Source organism: Terrapene carolina, unplaced genomic scaffold (genome assembly GCF_002925995.2).
Source record: "Terrapene carolina triunguis isolate 2854851 unplaced genomic scaffold, T_m_triunguis-2.0 Scaffold629, whole genome shotgun sequence".
NCBI classification, from domain to species: domain Eukaryota; kingdom Metazoa; phylum Chordata; order Testudines; family Emydidae; genus Terrapene; species Terrapene triunguis.
The window spans coordinates 4,917,691-4,942,072 of NW_020664980.1; the positions used below are offsets into that span (position 1 = coordinate 4,917,691).

General features: G+C 45.3%; 1 protein-coding gene across 3 annotated transcripts in view; it reads left to right on the plus strand.

The window, feature by feature from the left end:
* The window catches only part of AFF4 (AF4/FMR2 family member 4), a 78,764-nt gene that overhangs the window by 47,287 nt on the left and 7,095 nt on the right, over positions 1-24,382 (plus strand). For all 3 annotated transcript variants that reach the window (XM_024213106.2, XM_024213107.2, XM_024213108.2), the window contains 10 exons: positions 1,149-1,197; positions 10,457-10,477; positions 10,982-11,036; positions 12,261-12,298; positions 12,673-12,835; positions 13,491-14,405; positions 17,067-17,155; positions 19,000-19,234; positions 21,627-21,724; positions 24,230-24,293. In XM_024213106.2, coding sequence (XP_024068874.1) covers positions 1,149-1,197; positions 10,457-10,477; positions 10,982-11,036; positions 12,261-12,298; positions 12,673-12,835; positions 13,491-14,405; positions 17,067-17,155; positions 19,000-19,234; positions 21,627-21,724; positions 24,230-24,293 — 1,727 coding nt within the window. The remainder of the gene's footprint in view (positions 1-1,148; positions 1,198-10,456; positions 10,478-10,981; positions 11,037-12,260; positions 12,299-12,672; positions 12,836-13,490; positions 14,406-17,066; positions 17,156-18,999; positions 19,235-21,626; positions 21,725-24,229; positions 24,294-24,382) is intronic.

The following is a 24,382-nucleotide window of genomic DNA, read 5'->3' on the forward strand; positions in this document are numbered from 1 at the left end:
AATTCAAACACTTAATTAGAAAACCCATTGCTATGGTATATGGGCCTATCTATAAATGCTTCATATAGAAATGCACTGTAAAATGGAGAGAAGCCAGCCTGATCAGAGGCTAGGAGTGATTCTCAACTCCTAAATATTTCATTGAAAACCAAATTATGACCACTTCAATTTTGACTTCCGTTGTGGTGCCCTGGACAGAAGTTAGGAATTTAAAGTGACCTACCTTGATTGGTCAGAATGGTGGGATCCTTACTCCGCTACTGCAGAGCTGAGTAGGTCTGATGCTGAAGCTAATGTTAATATGACGCTACCGGCTGAGTAACTCCATGTCTCTGCATGCAGAAAGCAGTACAATTTTTCCAGAACAGTGTTTTTAACTGCGAGAGAGAAGGAAAACAATTTGTTCTTTCACAGCATTCAAAATAAATGAAACTTACTGCTGTCTTAAAAATAAATCACTTGAAATCTGGTCCAGTTTTGTATATTCAGGGTATGTGTACACAGCAAAGAAAAACCCATGTCTGGGCCGTGCCTGCTGACTTTGGCTTGTGGGGTTTGGGCTGCGGAGCTGTTTCATTGCTGTGTAGACTTCCAGGCTCAGGCTGAAGCCCAAGCTCTTGGACTCTGCAGGGTGGGAAACAGTGCTGCAGGCCCAAGTTGGTTGGAACGGGCCAGCTGCAGGTTTTTCTTTGTTGTGTAGACATACCCTCACTGTTCTGGTTGGTGCAGTTGCCTGCTGTGCTAGCCTTTCACTCTGGATCTTCTAGTTCAAATCTAGGTAAGCTGATATTAGTGAAATAATTCTATTAGTCCCAGTCTAAATCATGTATAACTACACCAAGCAAATAGAACAATTCAGCATGATTGGCTCTGCTTAAGAGAACCATAAAGCAGGCATAGAAAGGGTGTATTGCATGTCAGGGTTGAGGTGCATTGATGGAACTGTGTGGGAAGTTTGCATAACACCTGCTTGCATCGTATCTGGCTTAAACCAGTTGTGTTAGTCCCTCCATTCCTCAAGTGCTAAATTCATTCAACCATTCTTGCCTCCAAATTAATCTAGGATTTTTATTTCTTGTAACTTTGAAGCGTCTTATTTTGCTGCTCATTTTTAAGGAGTGTTCTTTTTTTTTTCTTTTCCCCCCCAGAAAGATATAATCCCTCATCAAAAACATCCAATGGCCATCAATCGAAATCGTAAGTTGCTCTTATGGAAAAATTAGAACATCCTCTCCAATATTTCCCAAACTACTATTTCTGAAGTGTTTTTGAAGGATTTTGGCCCATTAAGATGACTGTAGCCATTTCTCCACACTTTAATGTGGATATAACAGTTCTTCGAGTGCTTGCTCATGTCCATTCCCTATTAGGTGTGTGTGCTCGCCACGTGCACCAGTGCTGCAATTTTTTCCCTTAGCATTATCCGTAGGGGACTGGCTCTGGTGCCCTCTGGAGCGTCGCCCACATGGCGTGGTATAAGGGGCACTGCTGGCTCTCCCCACCCTCAGTTCCTCCTTGCTACCAGTGACAGTGCTGGAAAATCTGCTGCTTCAGCTAGCATTTTCGTTCTTTCTTGCGAACTTTGAAAACCTGTAAAATAGTTTTGTATATAGTTAGTAGTTTCTTAGTTAAACCCTTAATAGTTGTTTTCAATTCGTCATTAGTCCCGAATGGGACTCAGCCAGGGGAATGGACATGCCCACGTCCCCAGGCTTTAAGCCCTGGGATTGCTATAAACGGCCTATGCCCGTCAGCGATCTGCATACCAGCTGTCTAAGGTGCTGAGGCGAGGGGCACATAAGTGACAGGTGCCGTATCTGCAAGTCCTTTAAACCTAGGATGAAGAAGGAGCGCAAAACTCGTCTAAGGGCGCTCCTAATGGAGTCGGCACTCACTCCGGCACTGGAGCAGCGGTCCGACTCCGCACCAAGCACCATGGCCTCCATGCGCAGTGCTCCGTTGGCGCCGTCCACGGCTCCGGTCATGAAGTCGAAGAAGAATGTGAAGGGACAATCTCCTACAAAGAGAGGGCTGGAGCCGAGCCACGACCCATGCCGGGCAGCTCAACACCCCCTTCAGGAAGTCCGGCTCAGACTCAAGTCAAGCAATGCAGCTCATCCCATACTTTGCCTGCGACTCCGGATAGCGGTGCAGGCCATGACCAGCTTCAGGTGCCATCGATGCCCAAAGCCCTTCAAGCAGCTCAGGAAATTCTGATGCTACTAGTGCCGCCCACTCCGGCTCCAGCAGTACCCCAGTCTCGGGGAAAACCTGCTTTAGGACCTATGCATGTGTCCCTGCTTCAGTAGCACTGTTCCCCATCAGAAGTGACGTCCCGCCATCGCTCGCCCATGCGAAGCCGTCATGCCTTAGACTAGAGAGGCAGGCTCAGCAGATTCCCCCCCCCGCCCCCCTTTGGTCCCCACACTGGGGGCACTGATCAAGGGATTCGAGGTGTTCCTCGCCGGTGGATTGACGCAGACCCTCTGGGGCACATGCCACTCAACAAGATCTTTGGGACTGGCCCCGACCGTCTCCAAGGGCCTGGTACCGATCACTGGACCGATCACCTGGTCATCATCGCCCATCTCCTAGGAGGAGATCGCCCTTCTCAGGAGGTTCCTCCCGACAGCCGGCCTATAGTGGCTCCCAGTCCCGTTCAACATCCTGGTACCGGTCGAGTAGCGAGGCATGGATCACTGGGTGTCTGACGCAGATACATCAAACACAGTCGGTCTCCAAAACCCTGACCGAGACACCCGACTCACTCGGACAGGTCAGCTTCGGGTCCCAGCAACTGACACTGGTTCGGACAAGAGTCACCACTCTGCCCGTTCCTGGTCGCCCGGTACTGCCGCTCTGCTTACAGCTCCGGCACGGAGCGATGTTCCCTGACTGCGGGACAAACCCTGGTACCTGTGGTGATGCCAGCATTGACGGCACCAAAACCGGTTCCATGGCCCCGAGCGCAGTGCTGGTGCCATGGTACCCGTGGAACCCTTGGGAGTTCACCCAACCATCCCAGACAGCCCGATTGGTGTTGGGAGCCTCGGAGAGGCCAGGGCCTTGGTATCCCCTCCCCCTCTGGTTCTCGAGGCTTCGAGGAGTAAGACCCCACAGGTTCAGGAGTACCCAGGGGAGCAAGCTGCTAGACCACCAATGGACGTGGAGGTTCCTGCAGCACTGGCATTGTCCTCGTCATTACCAGACAAGGCTATCACAGGGCCCAGTCACCCAGTTCCTCAGGATGACACCAAAGCACACCAGGAACTTTTGAAGAGGGTCGCTTCCAACCTGGGGCTTCAGGCAGAGGAATTGGAGGAGCTATCCTTTTGATGTCCTCTGTTCCTCGGCTCCTGCCAGGGTGGCCCTACCCCTTCATGAAGGGGTTTCCAAAATCACTAATGCCTTGTAACAGACCCTCTCTTCCTTGGCCCCCATCTCTCTAAGAGGGCCGAACGCAAGTACTTTGAGCCAATGAAGAAGCATGAGTACTTGTACTCCCACCCTGCCCCCAACTCCCTTGTGATAGAGGCGGTTAACCACAAAGAGAGGCAAGGACAACCCAGGGCTACCCCCAAAAATAAAGATTCGAGGAGGCTGGATCTCTTTGGACTTAAGATTTATTCATTCTCCAGCCTTCAGCTGAGAGTGGCCAACCACCAAGCCCTCCCTGGCCGGTATGATTTCAATATGTCAAGCCATGGCCATGTTCGAAGGGTCGCTCCCCAAGGCTTCCAAGAGGTCTAAGCGATTCTCGATGAGGGCATGACGGTGGCCAGGGCAGCCCTCCAGGTGGCATCGGACTCCGCTGCTGCTGCTGCTGCCTGCACCATGGCTTCCGCTGTCTCCATGCGGCGAGCTTCCTGGCTGCTCCTCTCTGGGTTGTCCTCTGAGGCTCAGCTGTCCATGCGGGACTTGCCCTTCGGCTGAGCCCTATTTGTGGAGCAAACGAACAGCTAGTTGCATGGCCTCAAGGACTCCCGCACCACCCTGAAAACCCTGGATCTGTACATCCCAGCCCCGGTGCGTAAGTGGTTCAAACTGCAGCAGCCTCAGGGCCAGGAGAGCCAGCCTCGGCAGGACCAACCCCACAAACAAGCCAAGGGCAACAAGCGATATCCAAGCCACCCACCTCCACCCTCTGCCCAGTCGGGCTCAACCCATGCCAAGCAAGGGGCCAAATGGTCATTCTGAGGGTGCGCCCGAGGGCGACCTACCAGACTATTCCCCGGATCCATCTGTCCCAGTGTACACCAACCACCTTTCCCTTTTCTTCCTTGCTTGGACCAGTGAGTCCTCAGCACAGTGGAATAGGGTTATACTCTCCGGTTTGTTTCTTCTCCCACCCCCCCTTTCCCACCTGCCTTGACCATCCCTCTTCAGGGACCCCTCTCACAAGAGTCTCCTTGCGCAGGAGGTAAAGGGGTTGCTGCAGCTGGGTGTGGTGGAATAAGTTCCTCTTGAGTACAGGAACAAGGGGTTCTATTCCTGGTACTTTTTAATCCCAAAGGCCAAGGGCAGTCTATGGCCCATCCTGGACCTGCGAGACCTCAACAAGAAGCTAAAGTTCCACATGGTCTCCCTGGCTTCTGTTATCCCCTCCATGGATCCGGGAGACTGGTATGTCACCCTCGACTTGAAGGATTCATACTTCCACATAGTGATCTTTCAAGGACACAGACGCTTCCTCTGGTTTACGGTGGGACCCCACCACTACCAGTTTGCGGTCCTCCTGTTCAACCTGGCGATAGCACCGAGAGTGTTTACCAAGTGCAGGTCCGTGGTAGCGGCTTACTTCAGGCGCCGGGGTATCCAGATCTACCCATACCTTGATGACTGGCTTGTCAAGGGCAGTTCCAGGTCTCAAGCCCAAAGGGATGTCGTGGTGCTTCAAGCCACGTGCCGCTCTCTGGGCCTTCTGATAAATGACAAAAAGTTGACGTTTGTGTCGGTGCAGAGGATAGAGTTCATTGGAGCGATCCTCGACTTGACCTGCGCCAGGGCGTTCCTGCCACGGGACAGGTTCCATGCACCGACGAACCTCATTGCGGAAGTCTCCACGTTCCCTCTGACTATAGCCAGTGCCTGTCTGCGCCTGCTGGGCCACATGGCAGCGTGCGCTTACGTGGTCCGCCATGCCTGGCTCTGCAACAATGCCTGGGGATGGTCTATTTCCAGTCTCAGGACCCCCTGGAAAAGATCGTTACTATTTCCCAGGCGATACTTCCCTCGCTGCGATGGTTGACCGACCACAGGACCGTCCTGGAAGGGGTTCCGTTCGACAACCCCCCTCACTCCATCGAGCTGGTGTTGGACGCCTTGGACCTCGGCTGGAGTGCACATCTCGGCGACCTCCAGACACGGGATGTGGTCCCCGGAGGAGGCGAAGTTGCACAGAAATGTCAGAGTTCCAAGCAGTCCGTTTGGCGTACGGAGTCTTCCTGCCCCACCTGTCGGGCAAAGTGGTCCGAGTCCTGATGGACAACTCAGCCTCACTGTTCTACATCACCAGGCAAGGGGGAGTATGCTCGTTGGCTCTCTGTCAAGAGGCACTCTATCTATGGGACTTCTGCATCAGCCACGAGATCCACCTGGAAGCTTGACACCTTCCTGGCATCAAGAATATATTGGTGGACCACCTCAGCAGGGATTTCTCTCACTACGAGTGGTTGCTCCATCCAGAGGTAGCCTGCATGATCTTCCAAAGGTGGGGAACTCCCCAAGTGGACCTGTTCACTACCAGACGGAACAGGAAATGTCACTGGTTTTGTTCTTTGCAAGGTCTGAGCAAAGGCTCCCTCTCCGATGCCTTTCTCCTGTCATGGTCAGGGAGTCTGTTGTACGCGTTCCCTATATTCCACTCATCAGCAGGGTCCTGGCAAAGATCAAGAGACAAAACGCAGGTTGTTGTGATCGCCCCAGCATGGTCTTGCCAGCATTGGTTCGGCATGCTTATGAGCCTGACAGCAGGCCCTCCATGGCCCCTGCCCAATCAACTAGACTTGCTGTCACAGGATCATGGTCGGCTCCTATACCCCAACCTCAAGTCCATCCACCTCTCGGTGTGGATGCTGTGTGGCTGAACCCGGAGGACCGGACCTGTTCAGAAGGAGTCCAACAGGTCCTCCTGGAAAGTAGCAAGCCTTCAACTAGACTGACTTACCTGCCAAGTGGATGAGGTTTTCCCGTTGGGAATCCGAATGGGGCATCTCTCCCTCGTGTTCCTCCATACAGGCTGTCCTGGACTACCTGCTCCATTTGAGGAACCAGGGCCTCGCACACTCTTCCATTAGAGTGCATCTTGCGGCCATCTCTGCTTTTCGCTCGCCAATCCAAGGACAGTGTTTTCCCATGACATGATGATCAGATTCTTGAGAGGGCTCGAGAGACTCTTCCTGCAGGTATGGGCTCCTGTCCCGCAGTCGGATCTTAACTTAATCCTTTCTAGGCTCACCGGCCTGCCCTTTGATCCGCTGGGTTCCTGCTCCTTTTCCCACCTGTCTTGGAAGGTCGTGTTCCTGGTGGCGGTGATGTTGGCGAGACGGGTCTCTGAAATTAAAGCCTTGACCGTTTATGGCGTTTGAGGTCTTCTACAAAGACCAGGTTCAGCTGTGGCCCAACTCAGCCTTCCTGCCAAAGGTGGTATCAACCTTCCATATGAACCAGGACATCTTCCTCCCGGTGTTCTGTCCCAAACCGCACAGGACCAGCGAAGAGAGGCGTCTTCACGCGTTGGACGTCCGAAGGGCCTTGGCTTTTTACTTAAAATGTGTCAAGCCTTTCCGTAAATCAACTCAGCTCTTCGTTGCTACGGCAGACAGGATGAAAGGCCTTCCGGTGTCCTTGCAGAGGATTTCCAATTGGATCACCTCATGCATAAGGACCTGTTATGACCTGGCGGAGGTTCCACTGCTGATTGTCAGAGCCCACTCAATGAGAGCTCAGGCGTCTTCGGCGGCTTTCCTGGCACATATCCCTATCCAGGACATCTGTAGAGCTGCAATGTGGTCCTCTGTTCACGGCTCATTATGCCAGCACTCAGCAGGCCAGGGACGACGCTGGGTTCAGCAGAGCTGTGTTGCAATCTACATGTCCGTGAACTCCTACCCACCTCCAGGGGTACTGCTTTGGAGTCACCTAATATGGAATGGACATGAGCAAGCACTCGAAGAAGAAAAGACAGTTACCTTTTCCGTAACTGGTGTTCTTCGAGATGTGTTGCTCATGTCCATTCCACAACCCGCCCTCCTTCCCCACTGTTGGAGTTTCTGGCAAGAAGGAACTGAGGGTGGGGGGAGCCGATGGAGCCCCTTATACCGTGCTACGTGGGCACCACTCCAGAGGGCGCCAGAGCCGGTCCCCTACAGATACCACTAAGGGAAAATCATCCAGCACCAGTGCATGTGGTGAGCACACACACCTGATATGGAATGGACATGAGCAACACATCTCAAAGAACACCAGTTACAGAAAAGGTAACTGTCTTTTCTTATGTAGAATCTTAATTCTTGTTGATTACCAGAAAATGGCTACCCAAGCCCATGTGAAAAGGACACTTTCCAAGATAGTCTCAAATTTTATGTCACCAACTGCTGGTTCACAAGGGCACATGTATGCACATTGCTTTTTCTGCTCTCTTTTTGTTGTTGTACGCTAGCAGGATATTTAAAGAAGATTTCTATTCTTGGGATTTCTTTGTTTCAGTACTTTGACAAGAATGAGGAGGGCAGGTAGGGTAGAGGGACCTTTTAAAATAAATGTTCATGGTTGCAGAGAAATCCAGTTACCTGGGTTGTGAAGTTATGATCTACTTTCAGCTGCTAACACAGGGGTCTCAAACACGTGGCCTGTGGAGTTATTTGCTGCGGTCGCCAAGCTTCCCTCACCTGCCACGCCCTCCCCCCCGGTGTGCCGCGTCCCCGCTGCTCTGCCTACCTCTAGGTGCTTCCTGCTGGCAAACAGCTATTTGGCAGCGCTTAGCGCTTTCTAGGAGGGAGGGGGAGGACCGGGGAGCCGTGCGCACCGGGTAGGGGGCGGGGATTTGGGGAAGGGGTTGGAATAGGGGCAGGAAGGGGGCGGAGTTGGGGTGGGGACTTTGGGGAAGGGGTTGGAATGGGGGTGGGGAGAGGTTGGGCAGGGGCGGTGCCTCATGGAATGGGGGCGGGGCCGGGGCCAGAGGCAGCGGTAGGGGTGTGTATCAGTGATGCGGCCCTTGGGCCAATGTACTAGTTCTCATGTGGCCTTCGTGGTCATTTGAGTTTGAGATCCCTGTGCTAACCGTTACAAAAATGGTTTGGGGAGCTCTGATATTCTGTAATCAGAGGATACAGTATGGAATATGCTTAAGGAAGCTTAAATTTGGGGCCCTGTCTTCTGCTTGAATACCAAACATTTATCATACAGATGTTGATACAAATGTGGCAAACTATATTAAAGTACCTATAGACCAAACATTACACTTCATCTGTCTGCTACACAACCATAAAAAAAAAAACCACAGTGTAACTAGAAGCTTTTTGATTAGTGTTTTTTTTTTTCTCATAAATTTTGGTGACTTTATTCTTTATAATGAGCAAGTTGGGAGAAAATTTGACACCTGGTGCTCAAAGGTTAATTGTTCCTAGAAAATGCAAATATGTCCACCAAAGTAAGTTTTTAGTGGCTGTCTGTATATTACTCCTGGGGGCATTCTGCGCCAAAGAATTAAAAATTCTGTGCACAATATTTTAAAATTCTGCACATTGTATTTGTCAAAATAATACTACATAATCACTGCAGTTCCAATTATTTTGATAACTTATTTCAAAATACCTGTCAGCAAGTATGCCTGTAACAACACAGACACACACAAATTCCCCCAGAAGTAGAGAGTTAAAGAAACCCCTATGACAACCCAGTTCCTGTTTCTCCGCCCTCTTCCTCCCCTCCCCGAACCCAGCCACGGGGGGGCCTCCCCAGCCAATACATCTGAACCCCCTGTTCCCCTAGAGCCCAGTTGCAGGGCACCCCTTGCTCAGATACCTACAACCTCTGCTCCCCAGAGCCCAGCTGTGGGATCCCCCCCACCCTCTCCAGAGCCTAGGGATCCAGAGGGAGAAACAGCCTGATGCTTGGTCCCAGGTTTCTTTCCTGTGCACTGCCATCTCCTTCCCTCAGAGCTAGCTGGCAACTGCAGCTGCCAGGAACCCTCTAGCCCTCTTCTCTTCTCTCCTTCCCCCCGCCACTCCCACAGTGTCTTCTGTGTGTGGGCTGGGCTCTGCCAGGTCCAGCAGACCCTAGTGGCAACTAGCAGCACTGCAGCCCATTTCTGTGGGGGAAAGGAAATTCTGTATGCACAACGTTAATTTCTGCAAAATTCTGCATTGCGCAGGGGCGCAGAATTCTCCCAGGAGTAGTATATGTAATTAAAATGCATTTATGTCCAGAAAAGTTAGTTTAAAAAAAAATTGTGGGGTTCTATTACTGTGACAACCATGTCAAATTTGACCAGTTTACAAATATGCATTTATCTACCAGTCCTGCAAAGCTGAGATCTTAGAGTTGACCTGGGTTTGTTCTTGCTTATGCATCATCTCCAATAAATAACTTTCTGCAAAACAAGTTTTGCCCTCAGTTATACAAATTCAGTTGCAAAGTCTTCAGTTAGCAGTTCTTTTACTGTGTAGGCAGAAATAGAACCCATTTTTCTCCCAAGCTTGTCCAGGCTTCACAGTGCTAACAGGAGTAAAAAATCAGTAACCCTCTACCCCTCTGAAAAACCTGTTGTCTCTGTGACTAGATATGACTTTGAACACAGCCTCTTTACGCAGTCACTTTTTAAAAAGATGCTTACCCACACTAAGTGTTAGAGACAGTAACAGAAGGATTACACCCTTCATTTTTCCTTTGCTCAGGGCCAGCGCAACCCATTAGGTCACCTAGGCGGTCGCCTAGGGCGCTACAATTTGGGGGGTGGCGACTGCAGCGGTATTTCGGCGGCGGGACCTTCCGCCACCTAGGGCGGCAGAAAAGCTGGCGGCGCTCCGGCCTTTGCTCTTTTGTCATAGCAATATTTCAGCAATGCTATACTTATGGTTGGGGCTGGTATTTTTGGTGGGTGCAAATCACCTATGGGGGAATTGGAGCAATTTCTGCAACTGAGGGAATCTGAGGAGATCTGTGGACAACTGCTGGAAACCCCCATTAGATTCAGGTGTGGGTGAGAGCTTGAGAGTTTATTGCGATGAATTTATACTGTCTTAAATAAAATGATAGGGCAAGATTGCACTTTGTGTAGTCAGTAAACTTGTTCTTTTGGGGAGACAAACATTAAATGACCTTTTTGGGGGGGAAAAGATATATTGGGGATTAGACCCAAGATGTTACAATGTTAGGAATTTCATTAAAACAGCCATACTGTGAAAGTACCTGCGTGGGAAACTTATTTTTTAACTTTCTCATTTTCTTCCTCCAGATGTGAATCAAACCAAACAGAGTAAGATACTGTTTTTTATATACACTAAAACCTTTAATTGCGAAAATAAAACAAAAGATAACAAAAACCTTAATGAATGTATGTCTTTCCAGTATTCAGACATTATGCTAGGATTGTGAAATAGATATAGATATGTATATTGAAACATAGCTTTTGTGACAGCAGTGAAATAAAATATGACAGAATTCTAAGTGTCACTCTCTAGCCTCCTTAATTCTGTTTAAACAATACTCTTAATCATTTGCATGCAAGAAGACAATCCTATAAGTGGTCGCTTCTCCTTTCACACTAAAATGTGATGCACAATATTTTTGTATAAGGGATTCTTGTACTTAAGCATTCAACATTTTAGTATTGAGTTTTGTGTACTCCCACATGCAATGAACTCTGTAAACAAAGGAAAATTCCTAGTAACATTTTAGATCAGTTTATAGCCTAACACCACTTTGGAATTCATTTCTAGAGTATATGAAAAATTTATTCCTCTTTCTTTCTTTCACTCAGTATGTTGAAAGATGACTTAAAACTCAGCAGCAGTGAAGACAGTGATGGTGAACAGGTATATACCATAAGTACTAAAGTTTTAGAAAAGTTCAGCAGACACAACTGAAGTGTTCAATACTAAGTTTCTATTTTAAAAACATGCAGTGCTTGGCTGGTTGCAAATTGAACATTTGTCAGTAAGCATTAATTTAAAAGCAAGATTTTTCAAAGTAACTTTGTAACAGTACAGTATAACTACTTTTTGGAATATATAATCACTATTTGTGGGAGTCCTTGCTTCCAGTTTTGCCTTTAGACTTCCAAATCTCACTGTGTAGCAATTTCATATTGCCTTTTCCTCAACATAAAATGGAACAGAATGTACTCAAGAAGTATAAACTCTTAGTGACAAGGAGACTTTTTCAGGATTGGTTCCTCTCCCCTCCCTCCCCCCTCACATGTGGTGGCCTGCCATTTAAGGACAGCACATCTTCAAAATAATGTGTCATAAATTTTTCCACACACCATTAACTCAGGATTGGGATTGGTGGTTGTGTCTAATGTATGTGAACACTCCCACCAAATTTCCTTTTTCTGTTACTACTTCTACAGTTGCATCGTCACTCTAGTTGGGAAAATTGATGCTCCCTTAGTTGATATTAACTCTCTGTAATACAAATTGTCCTATCTTTGGCACTGATCTTAGATAATTCTAAAAATAGCCCTTTCAGGAACCTAGATGATGATGGTTGTCTGCACTGCCATTTAGTATCCCAGGTTCATTTTCTGTTTTAGTTTCCAATCCCAGTCTTTCTTGATTCATTCATTCATTCATTCATTCATTCATGATAATGCTGATAAGCCATTGAGCACGGGAATAGGGCCTTCCGTTGCTGAACATCAGGGCCTTGGGCAATTGAGGAATAACACTGATAGACCCAAGTTGTGACCAGTCCTCACACAGAAAGATGAATGACGCAGGGTGATGAGTAGAGAGGAATTGGAACTCTCAAAACCATAGTAGGATATGTAGGACTCTTTGAATTTGCCATTTGTTTGCTGTGTGAACTTGGCCAAATTTAATCTGTTTCCCTCTCTGAGGATAATATGCAATTTTGTAAACTATTCCAATGTATTCAGATGAGAGATGCTATATATGCTAAGTATGTTTGTTGGTGGTGATGAGGAAGGAGTATTAGAGCTCTGTTTTTGTTTTCGTCGCCATGCAGTACACAATACATAATATAATTTATGGAGGCTTCTTCCTCACCCTGGTTTTATTTATTTTTTTTAATTACAGGATTCTGATAAGATAGTGCCAAGGAGTACACCTGGAAGGTAGGCATTCATAGCTGATTTTTAGCAGTTCACGGCAAATGAAGTAACAACACTTGAGCAGATGAGTTTTCCTAATTTGATCTCACTGCTCTAAAAATCCATGTCTGACACTGTAGACTTGTGGCTTGTGCTAACCCAGGAAGTGATTAGAACTTGATCATTGGTCAAACAGCTTTTCTCCTCCAACAAGTAGATACTTAACAGCTTGAAAAATAAAGCAGTAATTGTTTATATAAGTAATTATCCTTTCCCAGTCTATTTGCTGTACTCAATTATGTAGAATTTTCTGTTAGATAATTAAGTCAGAACCTGTTTATGTGAAACTTGTATGTCTTACATAGTCTTGATTATTTTACTTGTTTGTCTTTCCCCAGTAATTCTGAACCTTCACAGCATAATAGTGAAGGAGCAGATAATTCCAGGGATGACTCAAGCAGCCATAGTGGATCTGAAAGCAGTTCTGGATCTGACTCTGAAAGTGAAAGTAGTTCCAGTGACAGTGAGGCTAATGAGCCATCCCAGAGTGCATCTCCAGAGGTAAGCTTGGATTATAACTCAAACCAGATATCAATCTACAATAATCCCTGAGTACCATGATCTTTGCATCAATCTTGACAGTTAAGAACAGAGCGATAGTTTGAGAAGATGCTAAATAAAGCGTAAAATTGACAAACATTTTGGAATGATTTTCAGCAGCAGTTTATCAGATATGCTAAATGAACTGTTTAAAAAAACAAACACATTTAGCACTTGACTTTGACATGTACTTCATGCCACTTGGCTCTGAAAGCTTGGGAAACGGACATGTTCATACATTAATACTACAACAATGGAAAAAGTAACTTAAAGCATGGTATGCACTAACTTCCATTTAGTCATTGATGTAACTGTGATATGGCACGACGTTTTGGGTCACACCATGATGCTGTGCTTGGGCCAACAGCATCCGCTGTGGCTTCTCTCATCCTCTGCCAGCAATCATTTGTCACTGCTCTGTGTAATCAGCCTCTCCACAGTGAAGGTATAAGAGCTGTGGCTTTTACACTGTATTCCAACACATTATACTTGGTTCATTAGCACCATCAGCTTTCTGCATAGCTGTTACCTTGGTGTACAGCACAATATTGCAGCCCTTGGAGGGAAACGGGGGAAGAAAATATATAGTGTTTAATACTCCTCCCTCTTTTTTTAGCCTGAGCCACCACCAACAAACAAATGGCAACTTGACAACTGGTTGAACAAAGTGAATCCGCATAAAGTGTCACCAGCTTCTTCTGTGGACAGTAATATCCCATCTTCACAAGGCTACAAAAAAGATGGCCGAGATCAGAGTTCCGGGAATGGGTATACGGATCAAAGTGGGTCTAAAGAATCCATTTCCTCCACTCCTGGGCGAGATTCCAAAACCACCCAAAAAGGATCGGAAAGCAGTCGTGGCAGGCAGAAGTCACCTGCACAGAGTGATAGCACAATACAGAGGAGGACTGTTGGTAAAAAGCAGCCCAAGAAGGCAGACAAGACAGCTATTGAAGAGCCCAGAGGAGGGCTTAAAATAGAAAGCGAAACCCCAGTAGACATTGCAACAAATATGCCCTCAAACAGGCATAAGGCAGCCACAAAGGGCTCTAGAAAACCCAACATAAAGAAGGAGCCCAAATCTTCCCCTCGGCCTACAGCAGAGAAAAAGAAATATAAGGCTTCAAGCAAACCTTCCCAGAAATCCAGGGAATTCATAGAAACAGATACCTCATCATCTGATTCTGATGAAAACGAGAGCCTGCCTCCTTCATCACAAACCCCCAAATACTCTGAGAGCAATAGGACTCCTGTTAAGTCTTCCATGGAGGAGGATGACAGCTTTTTTCGGCAAAGAATGTTCTCTCCTATGGAAGAGAAGGAACTTCTTTCACCACTCAGTGATCCAGATGAACGGTATCCACTTATTGTGAAGATCGATCTGAGCCTCTTATCAAGAATACCAGGGAAGCCTTACAAGGACACAGACCCACCCAAAGTGGAGAAGAAAAATGTGCCAGAGAAGCATACAAGAGAGTCCCAAAAAACAGCCTCAGACAAAAATTCCACCAAGGGCAAAAGGAAACATAAGGTAAGTGATCAATTGAAAACTTATCTAGTCTCAATCTCTTGATGGCTTCCTACTGAGGTGAGATGGATAGCCCAGTGGCAAAGAAAGAGAGTGCTCAGTCTTAGGGACTCCTCTGGCCAATTAAGAAGTGGTACTGTTTCTTTTGAAGGGAATCTGTCTAGGCTTCAGGGTTCCTTGGGCTTTCGGGGCAGGTGGGGGAGAACTGGTGTTGTGTGAGAGCTTGGTAGGCATTGTAACTCCCATTGTCATGATGAAATTTGTGCTGGGAAATTGACTCTTGTTGTGGGATCTTGGGTAAATAACCTTTTCTTAGTGACACCAGCACTGGCACTAATGTTTCAATCAGCAGATTGCCAAAATCTCTATTATGCTGGCCTTTGCCTGGTAATGTTTTCGATTATTAGGAAAATGCAGGGATGCTTGGTAGAAGAGTGGACTGAATGATCTATTGCGTTTTCATCCATGTGTGACTCCTGCAGTTCTGTGAAATCATCCATGAGAAGCCCTGATTTGGAGCCATAAGGGTATGTCTACACTGCAGTTAAACACCAGTGGCTGGCCTGTGTCTGCTGATTCAGGCTCGCAGGGCTCAGGCTATGGGGCTGTTTAACTATGGTGTAGACGTTCAAGCTCAGGCTGGAGCCTTGACTCTGTTACCCTCCCTCCTCACGGAGTCCCAGAGGGCGTCTTTGCCTCCTCCTTCCCCCCACACTTTTAGGGCATTTCCACCACTCCTGGCCACAGCTATAACATCCTTGCTTCTATTTTTAGCATGCTAGTTCGAGTTGAGCTAGCATGAGTCTTTCTGCCCAGGCTTGGGAAGCTTACTCCCATCTACAGTGTAGACATATTCTTAACTGCTGCTGGCCTAGGCCCTGCTTAAGGAATGTGCCTGCTCCAACCTCTCTTCCAGTTCTGTGTGTCAGCCTCAGGACAAGCGATCACTTACACCACCTTTCTGCCAGGGGTATCTTTTAACAAGTCAGGGCCTCTTGATATTTAGCATATACCAACAATAGCCCCATTGTTCTCTTAACTGCTCTGAAGGCGTGTACCTGGCAGTTTTCTGTCTTATCTTTGGTCTGACTCAGCTCTTTGAATTCAAGTGGGCAGCAATAGAAAATTGAATAAGGAAACACAGTCAAACATAATGTAAGAATAATGCAGATATCTCCCAATTCGCCACAATATCAAAGGAGCACTGGTGGTATAAATGCTGCTGCAAGCTCCCTTCCAAACAGTTGCCTTCAACTGTGCCAGCTTCCCTGCTGAGCAACCAAGAACTGATCTCCAGTCACTCTTGGAGTGAGAAGCAGTATGGTCTGGTGAACTTGACATGAGACTGAAAACAAATGGATTCCTCCATTCTTATTCCAGCTCAGATTACCTCTTTGCCCTGCATCAAGTAATGAAAGTAAGGTGGAAAGGTTTCTTATCTGAAAAATGGGGATAATACCTACCTTACAAGGATGATGTTGTTTGGTGTTTGTATAGCACTACTATACAAGTTCTAGCACTCACTTGAATGCACTCAGTCTCTAGTAGCTTCAAACCTAATGCCCCCCCTCTTATTTGGCCAGTTGTTCCTTGCAAAACAATATAACAAAAATGGTGGCTGTTATGGACAGAAACCAGCATAAAGAGCTGTGCTCCTACATCTGGAACAGAAGGTTTTGGGGAGACCAATTAAACTTGGGCTGTATCCCAAAGAATCATTTCACTAATCATCTTCAAAGTCCTGAGACCTATGCCTAGTGGTGCAGTCATGGTGGACTTGAGTATGTTTCTGAGGCAAGTGGGAGAGGCAAACTATTTTTCAGGCCTACCCCAAAATACTGAGACAGGCTGTGTGAGAAATTCTGCAATAATCACTTTAGAAATCCAACTGCTGACAAATGTCAGTTGCTTACATCTTTTGTTGATCTTTGGGTGCTGGGTTGTAGCAGTTCCGTAGCCAAAGAGCATTCTATTACTGCATTGCATTACAGTAAGATTTATTAATTGGACTCTAATCTCGAGCTGAGTTGCTCATTAGAATTATTATTTTACACTTGTTTTTCTGTTGCTACTGCTTATGATAGATTTGAAGATTAATGAAAGTGTGTAGGCAGTTTTGAAATTCACTTTCAAAACCTTTTGATTTTTACAGTCCACTATTTTATAAAGCATCAACTCTTATCAAAAGTAATATTGACAAATGTTGAATGAAGCGTTTTTTAAAAGTGCTTTTTTTAATCCCCTATCGTCTGGCAAAATCAAAATTAATTTCCTACTCTTATTGGGAGACCTTCATATATCAGCATAATGAAGGGTAGATTGTTTTAACAAAAATCTGGCTGGAATAAATTAGGCTATCACATTTTAAGTAGTTCAGTAATTTCAGCAGCCACATTTCACTCCTGGTTCTACTGGTAGATCATTTGACATTCACTACATACTACTGCCTTCTGTTTGGGATAAGTAATTCCATTGTGGTCAACTATCTTAAGGCATGGGCTAGATCCAACCAGGGAATGATTTCCAGATCTGCTGTAGTGCTTCTGTTCCATATGTTGTAAAAGGTTTGCTAAATTGTCTAGACAAATGTAAAACATTGAGGGACAGTTAACCTGTAAATATCAAACATTGTCCTGATAGCTCTCTTGTGCTTGCTTTATTCAGAATGATGATGAAAACAGAGCCAGCGAAGGCAAGAAAACTAAACTGGAAGAAAAGTCTTCATCAGGCCACAAGGCCTCCAGCAATAGAGAGTAAGTGCAGTGGGAAAATTGGCTGTTTTTTAAGTCTATAAGGCTTAGCATACACTAAGGGGAAGATTGGCACCCAACACCCTATATGCACTTACAAATCTCCCCCTAAATATCTGCTTGCCACCACTTACATAGGAAAAAATCAGTTGCAGCTCACTGTTCATGGGGCAAGATTTCATGTGCACCCACTCTTCAGACTCTGCCCTTTTACCTTCACTTTGGGGTTTTCACGGTAACTAATCAGAATGCAGGTACTTCCGAGAACCAGGCATACTGGGACACGGTTCACTCCTAACAAAGAACGGTTGGTTTATTTAACAACTTTACTTCATTATTACAAAATAGTTTGCTCAAAGGTCATTTACCTTTGATAACGGGGTTGGAATAGGCTGGGTTTATTTCCTGCTGGAACTAATTTTCCCTAATTTTTACCTTAATACAGGGCAGTGTTTAAAAATAGGTGAGCTGCATAACACTAACATATGTAAGACTTAGTCAGTCTGCACTTCACCTAACCACATTAATCCACTCCTTGTGAAATGGGTGATTAATTCTCCATTCAGCAGATGTGGAAACTGCAGGTTTAATTTTTTTCCCCCCAAGTTATGCAGCAAGCCAGTGATTAGTCAAGATTAGAACTCAGGTCTCTTGACTTCTACTCCCATCCTTCAACTACTGGATCATTTTAAAAAATACACCACATTTTTTTTTAAAAATTGGCCACATTTATATTTGTGATTACCATAGATTAGAACTAACCTACAACTGGCAAAATATAAGCCTTCCAATCTTATCCACACATACGATTAATTTTGCAGTGAGTTAGGGTGCAAATTAGCAAGGTTCCTAGTGTACTTTTAATGAGGGGCAAGTTTGTTCATTTTTGTGGATTTTCTTTTTCTTAAAAATATGTGCTACTTCAGATTACACAATAAAAATATATCTGTGCACTGGACAACATATTCCACTGTAATGAATAATCTGAAGAAACTTGTTTTGGCCACTCTGAATTACCACAGTGTAACAGAAAGACAAGGTAGGTCAGGTAATATCTTAGATTGGACCATTACAAGATATTACCTCACCCACCTTGTGTCTCTGATATACTGGGACCAACACAGTACAATAATACTGCATACCACAGGGTAACACTCAGTTTCATTGTGTTCAATTGTGAATATTAAGATTTTTCAGAGCCTCTGTAAAACTGATTTGCAGATTCCTCTGCTGGGGCTGTTAAATTTATTCTTTCTTTGATATTTGTCTTCGGTCAGCAAAGAACCAAATGTTCTTTAGATTAATAGTATGAAAAGTGTTTAATTTTTCTTTGAGCAATTTATTACTGTGCAAATAGCTGTCCAAATGTCTTATCTTCCCAACTGGAAGATGGGTTAGCAAGCATGAGGCTTGCCATTGATTGCCAACAGTAGTCCTTGAACAGTCAAGGTGGGGAGGTGATACATATGTACTGGATGACTGAATTAAGGGTAGCTTTCCCTTTTGCTTGGGCAAATAGAATACATGCCTATACCATCTCTTGTTCTAGACATTCAGAACAAAGTCTCCACCTTAACAGTGCTATAGACGGATTGGCATTAACTTTTCAGGTTGTAAATGTTTGGTTCTTTTGTTTTATTAAACAAAAGTGGTTTTCTGGCTAGAATCTGCTACCTTTTCAAATCAGAACCAGATCAAATGGTAAAAACAAGGCCAATCTGGTTCACCCAAAAGCCAGTTATTAAAAATGAGGTGAAAAATAAATATCCCCATATACAGTCATGTTAGGTCAAAATAATTCTTGTTACTGTATCTAGAAATAAGCTGTACTTATTCATTTCATGCAGGTCTTCAAAGCAAAGTGCAGGTAAAGAGAAGGATCTGCTCCCTTCTCCTGTGGCCCCTGTCCTTCAGAAAGATCCCAAACAAGATCATGGGTCCCGGAAGAGAACAGTCAGTCAATCTTCTTCCTTAAAATCAAGCAGCAACAGTAATAAGGAGAGTAGCAGCAGCAAAAGTAACTCATCTTCCAAACAAAAAAAGACAGAAGGGAAGGCTTCTAGCAATGCCAGGGAAGTCAAGGTAAGAAGTTTATTTGTAAATGCTTTCCTCTAATATTCACCATTTCTCTGTGTGCAGTCTGGCATGTCAATGTGTAATCCAAGCAATAATTTGTCAGGCTTTGACTTTAAGCTTAAATGTAATTTAGTTTTTAAAGGTGTTTACTCCCTGTGGTAGTGCACAAGTAATTGGGTCATAAGGAAGCCTGTAAATGGAAAACAACTCAGTAGCTATTCATTAGAATTGTAGTATCCTGGGGGTAGGTTGGTACTAATGTTAAATTTACAAATGTGATTAGTGTTCTTCTAACTATAGAGGTTGCTTATTAATCATTTAATTTGATTCCAGTGACATTTTTCAGTTTATCTAAAAGTAAAATAGGAGAACAATATGATACTATTTTATATGCAATTAAATAATTGAGCCATTTGTGATTTTAGCGGATTGTACTTCTATCCTGACTATAAAGGAAAAGATGGTTCAATCCTCCCCTTCCCCCCACCTGGGGTGTGTTTCAGGATAGGACCCTTCCCAGGGCTACAGAGCTAGTCTGCTGACTTGCCCTGGCTGCCAGACCAGGTGGATGTAATTAGCTGCTATCAGGAGAATAAAGAGGTTTTATGTTTGAGTCGGGGGAGAAAATGGGGTGGGACAGGAGATTTTGAAAATTAAAATCTCTAGAAACTAATAGCTTGGGAGGAAGTTCGGACTAAATGTGTTCTTGTGGCATTACACTGGTGAGTGTGTATGGAGAGGGAATTAGGGATTCTGCCTGCTCACACCTATATGAATGGATACTATTGGGTGGTGCATAACATCTGAGGATGTCTGATAAAACATGGTATTAAACCTAGCTGTATGATAAGCTGTTCTCAGTGACTGCTGTACTATCAGATGGCAAGAACGTAATATTTCAAAGGTGAAATGTGACTATAATTCACAAGGTCTGGATTGCATTGTAGTGTGTTGGTGCCAGCTTGTCTTGAGGCCTCTGCAGCAAACAGAACCTCAAAGCCTAATGAGGCATTAGGGATGTTATTGGTATGTTGCAGTACTTGGTAAATCTTATTGCTAACCTCAGTAATGTCTGGAGAAAATGTTGGAAGCAAAGTCAGAGGAACTAATCATGACAGCCAAGTGTGCAGATTGAAATAACAAATAGACAGGAACTGAGAAAAATGACGTGGTGGTCAAGAATAGCAAACAAGGGAAATATCTAAACTAGGATTGCAGACATCCACCTCAGATGCTGACTTCATCAGATTTTGTAAGGCAGGCAGGGTTGGTCTAGTCAGTGCATGTGTGGGAGACTTCCAAGGAGCCTGTAGGTCCCTCAGGGGATTATATTGTAGATTCACCGGCTCCTTTTTTTTTTTTTTCCCTTCTGCATTAGCGCTGAACCAAGTCTGGCCATTTATTTTTTTTTATTTGGGTAATTAGTATGTCCTTATAGTTTAAATTGGTTTTAATTCCTGTCTTTAAATTAGTATAGTCTTGTCGTGTGTCACTGAACATTTGGTACAGCTGGCTGTATTTCTGTTCTGAAGTGGCTGCATTTTGGTGGTGGGTGAACGGAGATTATATATTGCTGTGTTTTTTGTTTTTTTAAAGCAGTCAAGTTTCTTTCACCAACAAGAAGTTGGTCAAATAAAAGATATTACCCTGCCCACCTTGTGTCTCACTTACTATGTCATGTTGAGCTGAAGTTGTATGATTTTGGGGGGTAGGAGCCATGTCTCTTTGTGAAGGCTCCTTGCACATTTTGGATGCTTGAAAAATAGAATGATCACTCCACTTCTGAAATATTAAAGCAAAAATCATGCTACAGAGTTGATACTTCTAAAAGGAATAGAAAAGCAAAAAATACATGCAGCACCTCTTCTAGGAGGACAGTAAAATACATGAATGTTAGCCATTACTAAGTTGAGGAGGAGAATTCAGTTGTGCCTGGAAACCTTTTATCAGATTCATTCTAGCGTAGATCCATTTGGCCCATCAGAGAATGGGCTTGTAAGTAGGGTGACCAGACAGCAAATGTGAAAAATCGGGACAGGGGGTGGGGGGGTAATAGGAGCCTATATAAGAAAAAGGCCCAAAAATCGTGACTGTCCCTATAAAATCGGGACATCTGGTCACCCTACTTGTAAGGGAACTGGTTATGGTTCCTTGATCCTCGGTCTGGCTCCACCCCCAGCATATGTTGGAACACCAATGAGGAGAGAAGCCTTTGAAAGTCATGATGTGTAAGTAGTAAATGTGAATGGCAATTAACCTGCTGCAAAACTGACTTAGTTTGCATTTAACAAGAGTGAGACTACCAGGAGGAACTTAAGCAATGAACAATCATCTCTTTTTAAAACAGATTTCTAACTGCTTTTATAATTACTAATTGTGGCAATTTATTTCTTCTCAGGAAAAGGTTCTAAACAGTTCATCGAACTGCCCTTCTGCATCTACCCCAGCTACAGACAGCTCAAAGTCCCGAAGAGCAAAGCTTGTTTTTGATGACAGGTGAGAGCAGTGAGAGGTGCCAGGCACATTACTTTCCTCTTCCCTAAACAGGGCACTAATTTCAGTGTGTAACTTGTAAAATGTATAGTAGCTTCCTATGTATAGGGGATGTTCTTTGCCATGCATGTACAGTATTATTCTGTGGAGATCTGCATGCTGTTTGTGTAATTGTATGCCTGCCTGACACATGTATCGCTAATTTGGCCGACGTCTCAGCCACTACCAGGAGCCATGGCCTCCTTTGTACGTTCGTACTCGGCCTGAAACAAGCAAGCAGTGGATTCTGACAGTATGTGATTGTCCTATGTCCGTTTTTAAGAATACTAGTCTCCCTTTCTGCAGACTCACTTCACACCTCACCAGACCAGTCTGCCTGCCTGTCCTCTTTGGGCTGAGTTGGCTCCCCTTCTCCTCCTCCCCCCCCCTGCTCCACCACCACCACTCCCGAGTCAGTGACTGCTCTCAGTCATGGAGAGGATCCTCTGGAATTGCTGATTCACAAAAGTGGGATCATGGAATCATTTGGTCCTGTGTTATCAAAGATGAAAAATTTTGGAGAATGTGAATCAGTAAAAAATGTTCCCAAATTCACATCAAGATTATCCATTCATGAAATATTTCATGCAAATACTTGGGTGTTCTCTACAGGGGCTCAGTTCTAGTTTTATCAGCTACTTCAAGGTTGATTTAAAATTACTGCTTTTTGGATTAAGTGCTTCTAGGGGCCAGCATAAAGGACCATATGAAAACAACCTGATTATGGGAGTGGTTTGCTTTTCTTCTACGTATTCCCAGACAAAATCAAGTTATGATGGAGTTAAAGTTCGGAGCACATATCTGTAGTTAGAGGGAAGTTGTAGTTATCCACAAGCCAAATATGTTAAAGCCAGGAAATTCAGAGTTCAGAATAAACTTAAAAGAAATCCAAATATATTAAGGTACGGAAATGCATAATTAGGGCACCCTATGACTATGCCCTGCAGTGACACCATGCAGTAACCATATAATTATAATTAGACATTTTAGTATTTGTGGTTTTAGATTACAGTAAACTGATTTTTAAAGATTAGTTTTTTCCTTTTATAGTGTCAACTAGTGCCTCTCTAAGAAAGGAGGGTATGATTCACTTTTAAATGAACTGTATAAAATGCTGACTTTAAATGAAATCGGATGTGCCCAGTACTTCATATTGTGGTGAAATAGGGGAATGTTTAACTCAACTATTTGTATGTTTGGAAAATCTTGTTCAGATTTTAGACAGTGACCTTGTAAATACAGCATTTAATACAGTAAAATAGAAAATTAAAGATCTCTTGTAATTACTCTTGGAGCAGAGGTAGGCAAACTACGGCCCGCGGAACCGTTCTGCCCGGCCCCTGAGCTCCTGGCCTGGGAGGCTAGCTCCAGCCCCTCCCCCATTGCCCTCCCTCCCCTGCAGTCTCAGCTCACTGCGCTGTGGGTGCAATGCTCTGGGCAGCGGGGCTGCGAGCTCCTGGGGTAGCGCAGCTGCAGAGCCTGGCCTGACCCGGTGCTCTGTGCTGCGCTGTGCGTGGCTGGCTCCAGCCAGGTGGTGCGGCTGCCTCTCCTGGTGCAGCCGCGCCGCCAGCCACCGGCGCTCCAGGCAGCGTGGTAAGGGGACGGGGAGGGGGGTTGGATAGAGGGCAGGGGAGTTTTGGGGGTGTGGATAGAGGTGGAGGAGGTCAGAGGGCGGGGAACATGGGGACTGAATGGGGGCGGGGGTTCCGGGGGTGGGCAGGGAGAAGGGGTGGTTGGATGGGGCTGGGGTCCTGGGGGGGAGGGGCAGTCAGGAAGGAGAGGAGCGGTTGGATGGGGCAGTCAGGGGACAGGGAGAAGGGGGTGTGGATAGGGCAGGGGTCCTGGGGGGGGGGGGGGGGGGGGGGGAAGGGGGGGGGGTCGGAGGGGGGGGGGGGCTGGACCATGCCTGGCTGTTTGGGGAGGCACAGCCTCCCCTAACTGGCCCTCCATACAATTTCTGAAACCCGATGTGGCTCTCAGGCCAAAAAGTTTACTCGCCCCTGCTTTGGAGCTTGCTTTAGGACATGCAGCCATATATCACAGATCAGCTTGCGTGACCTAAGTTCAAAAATAGCAATGGAATCTCCATCTGAACATGTCTTGATTTCTTCTGAAAGTTTCACATCTGGTTAATACTATCCTTTGTGATCTGCAGACTGGGGACTCTGCACTAGCACATGTCAGATAGCTGACACCTCTGCTAACATGTCTGATTTGTTTGGCTAGGGAATGTGGAATAAGTTGGCTAAATCCAGTGACTCTTAGCTGTCTTAAAACAATAGTTGGAAGTAACCGAAGTAACTAAATTTAACTGTTTAAAGGTCTATATGATAAAAATTATATGCGCTGTAACTTGAAGGAAGGAAGAAAAAGCAATGTCAAAAGATCCCATAGTTACAAAGCTTGACACACAGAAAGGGATTCAATTTTCATCTTATTAAACTCAGAATTTCTTTTTTTATGTTGTAGGATGTACTCGGCCGATCATTATTTACAAGAAGCAAAGAAGTTAAAGCACAATGCAGATGCATTGGTAAGTAGAACCCAAAACATCTATCTGGTGGTTGCACATAATGTTAGGTTGGTTTAACTCTTCTGGACCTGTACTCTTCTCTAGTACTG